The following is a 6,875-nucleotide window of genomic DNA, read 5'->3' on the forward strand; positions in this document are numbered from 1 at the left end:
AAGCAGCAGTAATTGCACTTTCTGAATCATGGCTAGACAAAACTTCTTGATTCAGCAGTGAACATTGAAGATTATGCGATTCACAGGAAAGACAGATGGAGAAACAGGGGTGGTGTTTGCATTCATACTAGAGATTACAATTGCTTTTAATCGCAAGAATGATATCCCAGGGGATCTTCAGCTTGTGCTGATTGACATACTGCTTCCAAAACTAAGCCTATAACTGTGGTTTGTGTTTATCAACCACCCAAGGATGACAAACTTTGAATCTGTTGCGACTAACATCAGATCTGACTGTGAATCTTACTTTAATTTCAAGCATCATGGTTCAAGTGTCCTAAGAAAGTATAAAAGCATGTTAAATGTATGTATGGCCTATCGCAGCTTATTGACGCTCTGTTAAGAATTCATCTTCTCTATTGGATCACATTCTCTGAAACTCAATTGATCATGTCTGCCAATCCAGCACACTCAATATAGGCCTAAATGACCAAGCTGCTATATAGGCCTACTGTACCAGGAAAGAGAGTTAAATTCAACTATACACTAGTGTCATCACAAGAAATGCAATTGTGTCATTAGGCATCTACCGAGATAGATCGCGATCAATATAGATCCACACTACTGGCGGACATTTGCACCTTTCTGTTCTCAACTGTTGAGGTAACTATTATTTTGGAGTAGATAATCAAGATAACAGTCAATCAATCCTGTTCCAGGAGCACACAGTAAGATATGGTTGCCTCTCAGATACTTACTCTGTTTGGTGTAATTATGTCAACAAAGCAGGACCAGCGTTGCCAATGCCGAAAACCAAATACAAACACTCCAGAATTATCATATTTTAGGGCAAACTATCGTACTTTCAAATGCAGACTGCAGCACACCTAGAACTGGTCCCTCCTTATTGTGACTGGGGCAAGTAAAAACCAAACTAATTCACCGACTTAGCCACTCTGGAACTTTCACCCAAAGAAGTGAACACATATGAGACTGATTCCATGGACCGCTACACAAGGTTGTAATTCCCCAAAGAAGGAGCAGAGATGTAGATTTCAAGTAATAAGAATACATTTTATGATAATTATTTGGGTTGGGTTAATTGGAACAGCTGTAATAAAGAGCAATGCTTATAAAAAAGGTTTTATTACTAAAAAGGTTCTCAAAGGTAAAATTACTTTATTAAGCCAGACCTCACATTTGAAATACCATTCAAACCCGCAGCCAGAAGGTTACCTGCATGGTCCTCACAACACAACCTTAGCCCACCTCCAGGGCAAGGCAGGTATTTTCAATCTATTTTCACCTGAGGCCTGAGAATAACATGCATAGTAATCAGGAAAAAAGATTTACTGAATGGGAGACCAAGTACAGTACACTTGCAATAATCGTTTGCAGACCATTTATTTAAAGCCCTTCAAGGTGTCACCAACACCCAAACAATTAGATAATTTTGTCCACCAGCATTTGCAACATATCTTATCATCTTGCAGAAGGGGATACCAGGGTACACCTTAACACTTTTCAGTTTCTTCTTAATTAAAAAATATATATGCATATATAACATAACATAATATAAAAATATGATTATAGACCAGCCATCATCAAATCTGGACCTGGAATCTAAATCCAGCCCTGGTTTCCCTTTCTCCCAGGTAATTAGCTGAACAATTAGTGCTACTGATTGGCCAGACTGTCTTCATGCCTGACTCCTTGGTAAAGGGTGGATGGAAAACCAACAATTCTTGGAGCTCGAGGACCGTGATTTGTTTATCCCTGTTTTAGACCATTAGTACAGTTCGAAGACATTCCAGGCGATTACAGTTCTACCGAAAGTTGATATGGGGCAAGTGTAAGTATAAAAGTGGTGGGGCATGTTGTGTCCTAAATGTCGGAAAACAGATTTGTTTTAATACAAGTGAAAGGTAAGTGAATCCAACATTTCTTATCATTTACATTTGTTTATATGATATTTGTCCTGCATAAATTGTTGATATTTTGTCTAACTAACTGCATATGACACCATTGATTAATTATTACTGCATATGACACCATTGATTAAAAATGCTACACTCACCGAGCACTTTATTATGAATTTATTAGAGTTATTTTTTAGACTTCTACTGCTCTACTTTAGTTAGTTTAGTTAGTTAGTTAGTTAGTTTAATTAGTTATTCTTGTATATTTATTATTTTTCATATTCTTGTCTGGTTTTCTGTTTACATAAAATTTTCATTGCACTTGTTTTCCCCTGTGATGTCTGTGTCTTTACGTAGTTCTGAGCCTGAGTCACTTCCCTGTCTGCGTGATTCACCATTAGGGTGGTTTCAGAATTTTACGGCTGAAAAACTTGAAACTTTGTGTTACTGTCACCTTCCTGTCAGCTTTGACCAGTCTGGCCATTCTCCTCTGCCTTCTCTCATTAAAAAGGTGTTTTTGGCTGCAGAACTGCTGCTCTCTTTTTTGCAAACTCTAAAGACTAGTGCATGTAAATCCCAGGAGATCAGCAGTTTCTGAGATATTCAAACCACGCTGTCTGCCACCAACAATCATTCTATGGACAAAGTAAATTGTTTCTCCATTCTGATGGTTGATGTGAACATTAACTGATGCTCCTGACCTGTATCTACATGGTTGTATGCACTGTACTGCTGCCACGCAAATGGCTGATTAGATAATAGCATGAACAAGTAAGTGTAATAAAGTGAAAATGTTCCTAATAAAGTCCTCAGTCAGTGTATGTAGAACACAATACAGTGCACGTATACATGGAATACACAACACTACATGAAAAGTTATTGTAGCTGATGCATTTTTAATAGGCGGGGGCAAGACACCATTACAATGTGCCACTGCTGTGCTAGTTGTACTCCTGCATGGCTCACAGTTTCTGCTTGCTAGTGACATGTGTCAAAACTATATTAAAACTAAATCTTATAACCCACAAGACAGTAATTTATATCTATGTATATATGCTATATATTGAGGCATTCATACATCAAAAAATTATTTGGCTAAAAAACATTACTGTGATGCTAAAATAGACTTGTTAATAACGTTTTCAAATCGTCCTGCAATCGTCAAGTCATTCTTGCTCAAATGCAAGACACAAAATGCCCATGTTTCAACATGCCCCATGTTAGTTTCTTCCCCAATCTCCCCCTGGCAAATTAATGCAATGCTTGCATGTTTTAAAAATTACTGGCTCACACTTGATTATTTATTAAAGAAAATACAATTGTAATAATATTCAATGGTTACACATGAAAGAAACTAATTCTGTGAGAAAATAAGTATTAATCCATCCATCCATCCATTATCTGAACCCGCTTATCCTGATCAGGGTCGCAGGGGGCTGGAGCCTATCCCAGCATACATTGGGCGAAAGGCAGGAATACACCCTGGACAGGTCGCCAGTCTATCGCAGGGCACACACACCATTCACTCACACACTCATACCTACGGGCAATTTAGACTCTCCAATCAGCCTAACGTGCATGTCTTTGGACTGTGGGAGGAAACCGGAGTACCCGGAGGAAACCCACGCAGACACGGGGAGAACATGCAAACTCCACACAGAGAGGCCCCGGCCGACGGGGATTCGAACCCAGGACCTCCTTGCTGTGAGGCGGCAGTGCTACCCACTGCACCATCCATGCCGCCCAATAAGTATTAATGCTGCATACAATTCAGCTTTTAAAAATGATCACACAAAGACAGAAAGAAGGTTTCTTCCTATTGGTTCATTTCCATCGGCAAGCCAGTGGTGGTTGACTCCTAAAATCCATTATTAAATATTTGCACCCGCCTGTCTCAGGTCATTCACAAAATCATTTAACAGAGTTGGCCTCTGGGGATTTGGGGGATCCAGGGGATTCTGGGGATCCAGGTATCGCAGCATTCGTTGCACCCCACGTTCAGTTGCGCGAAATTGCTCAGATAGATTAGTGTTTTCAGCTAACCATATTTCCAGAGCCTGTGGGTCCAGATAAACGCGATGTCCGTTCATCCACGCTACCCCTTCAGCAAGATTATCCAACGCGTTTCCATTGTTTTCCCCCAGACTAAAAGAATGCATGTAGTCAACAGCATTGCGCCGAATAGTTGCTGTCATGTGTGCAAACAGCGTGTTGTTTAATGGGATATATACTATGTTGTCGGGAATGTGAGCTACCCAGGTGCTAATATTTTGTCTCTGATCAGCAGTCAAGTTGATGTGTTGGCCGTCTGCGGTGTTCCCTTGAAAGGCGTCACTAACGCTGCTGTTCGGAATGCGGCTAACCAACGTTAATCTGTTACCGCCTGGGACGTGCCTCTGAATGAACTCATCGATTATCGTGCCATATAGCCTAAGCAGGGCGTTGTTAAAAACGTGTTCTCCCCGCCTAGACCTTTGGTTCTGTTTCACATCGTTGGCCAAGTTTATCCCACGTCCTTCCAGTTTACCCCTGAGGGTCTCAAAAGACGTGGAAAGCTCTTTGTATAGCTCTGCACCTGCCTTGGCTGCCTTTGCAGCTTTGACGGTTTTACTCGCCCCTGGTTTTACTGCTTGTATAATGTAGTCATTTATATCTTTGGATACTTTGGCACTGCACCCAACTACTGTCTGGCCTTCGGCGTTCTGAAGGATGGACCCTGGTTTCAGGTCACGGATTCCAGCTGAATCTGAATAGAAACAGAGAGAAATTCCTAGCCAATTGATCAACAAAAGGCAAACTTTTACTATAGCTATAGTAGCAGTGGTTGTTTCAGTAGTAGGAGTATAGCCATGTTAGTGGTAGTATCATAGAAGTAGTAACAGCAACAGTAGTGGTAGTAGTTATAGCTGCAGTGGTGTTGGAAGTAATATTAGGTTAGATAGCAAATGATAACAAACGCGAACTTATGGTTGGGAGTTATGTTCCTTAAATGGCCCAGATCTGGTATCCAGAAATGGTCCGCATCTGGGCCTTAACATGGCTGCAATTCAGCCAACAACCCAGATAGGAAACAACTCCAGGCCAGATCCATGCCGATTCTGGCCAGAAGACCAGGCCAGAAATGGTGCAGATCCGGCCCAGAGTGCTTTTTATGATGTTTATTATTTATTTATTTTAACAACATGTGCTGGCTCATTGTAAAGCTCAGTGAAAAGAGAAAGAAGGAAACAATCTGTCCTAAATTTAGATTAACATTAGATAAACCATGGTAACATCTGTACACCTCCATACTGCCCATTGCCTACCCAGGAAGTTCTTATAGCCCTTGGCCTCCGCGGTCTTTCGGTCTCCTTGGAGCAGCGCAATGAAGCCGTCCACCATGTTGGCAGAAGTGCCCACCAAGGGCACGTAGTTCACATATCCTACCCACAATTCCCTTGAGCGCGTTCCCATGAACCGTTCCCCTGGTGGGCGGGATCCCATCAACAGATCTGTTGGTGGGTGGGACGGCATCCTGACTGCAGCCTTGGCCATGTTCTAATCAGATAAATGCAAGTTTTTGTAATCACAGTTACAGTGTGTGAAATGGTGGTAGTAAATGGCATTACTTCTAACATCTGGTCTCTGGTTACTGACTTACACTCAGGTTTACAATACAATTCCTTTAATCCATTAAACACAATCCAACAATAGTAATGTTGGGATAACTTAGGTAATTAGGCAAGTTTTCTGTTTTTTGGGCTACTTCTACTGTAGCAATTCTAAACATAGTTCATATGTAGCCACAATAAATCAGGTGTTTGTATGATTTAATATGATCTTCCCTGAGATTCCTGATCCTTGAGTGCGTGCATCATTTTGCCTTTCTGAAACTGTAAATCCATAAATATGAATATAATGTACTTCCTCAAGCTTTATAAAATTATGTTAAAATTAAGCAGTGGATTTCTTACTTTGAAAAGTGTGAATATTACAGGTGATACACTACAATGAAAATGTATAACCCTTGGCTATCCTGCCGCCCCCAAAATGCAAGTATTCAGTTATTATCAAAAGTGAATCCAAAATGATTTCTTACCTTATTTGAATGTTACAGTATAGCTATTCTGATGAAAAGCACTGATGCTGCTGGATACTCAATACAATTGTATTGAAGTCTTCAGTGAGTTAGAAAATTGGACTCTTCCCAGGTGGTATATATATACAGACTTTCTCGAAACACACCCAAATTACAACATCTTTTTTCTGATAAAATATTAGTTTATCATCACCACAACATTGATCATTGGTGATAGGAGGGGAAGAGGCTGTTTCTGCTTATCTATTGTTACTTCACAGTCCTGCATTGCCAAATATGAAATATAACTTCAGTCAAGGTTCATGAGAAAAAATTATACTCTTCACAAATACAAAATGTTCTTGGCTGCTGCTTTGAGTTCGTTAAGCAGGTCTTTGGGCAGCTTTAATGTCTTTGTGTTGCACATACATTTTTTCCCTTAAGAAAATAAGGAAGTGGATTTCTGAGTTAGGTATCATTGTGACAAGATGATAATTTGCATAAGATAGCAGCTGATGATGTGTTTTCAAAGTGGTTTGGTTTCTGTAGAAATTATGGGTTAGTCTGATAATAACATCCACTTCTCTCTCCTGTTTCAGAGAACTTTATCAACAATTTAGAACTCATTTGTTAACCCACCTAAAGCATGAATAGTGTAGTTTATTATGTTAGTCAGATATTGCTGAAGGTGTGCTATTGGCTTATATTACACTGGTCCTCCATGCTGTATGTGTACCAGGCCATTTATAAACCTGTATTCATTCAAATGAAATATTCACACAATGGATATACATGACAGAGAGCTTTATTGAAGTGTGCAGCTTCATGCATTTGCTGCATTTACACTTGGGGGTCCAGAAGTAAGGTCACTCCATGAAGGTTTTAAACTACTTTATGAT

General features: G+C 40.0%; 1 protein-coding gene across 1 annotated transcript; it reads right to left on the reverse strand.

Moving 5' to 3' along the window:
• Positions 1 to 2,795: 2,795 nt before the first annotated feature.
• On the reverse strand, positions 2,796 to 6,113 carry LOC133131637 (uncharacterized). Its single transcript, XM_061247010.1, has 3 exons — positions 5,998 to 6,113; positions 5,225 to 5,456; positions 2,796 to 4,665 (listed from the first exon to the last, which is right to left on the reverse strand). Exons 2-3 carry the CDS (start codon positions 5,451 to 5,453, stop codon positions 3,791 to 3,793), a joined length of 1,104 nt encoding a protein of 367 aa, XP_061102994.1. The 5' UTR covers positions 5,454 to 5,456; positions 5,998 to 6,113; the 3' UTR covers positions 2,796 to 3,790.
• Between the last annotated feature and the right edge of the window lie 762 nt (positions 6,114 to 6,875).

The sequence above is a fragment of the Conger conger genome, chromosome 6 (assembly GCF_963514075.1).
Source record: "Conger conger chromosome 6, fConCon1.1, whole genome shotgun sequence".
In the NCBI taxonomy this organism is placed as follows: Eukaryota; Metazoa; Chordata; class Actinopteri; order Anguilliformes; family Congridae; genus Conger; species Conger conger.

Excerpts from the sequence above, each read along its gene's own strand:
- LOC133131637 (XM_061247010.1), bottom strand. The coding sequence starts at position 5,453 with ATGGCCAAGGCTGCAGTCAGGATGCCGTCCCACCCACCAACAGATCTG. Across the intron at positions 4,666-5,224 it reads GGGCTATAAGAACTTCCTGG|ATTCAGCTGGAATCCGTGAC; the intron begins GTAGGCAATGGG and ends GTTTCTATTCAG.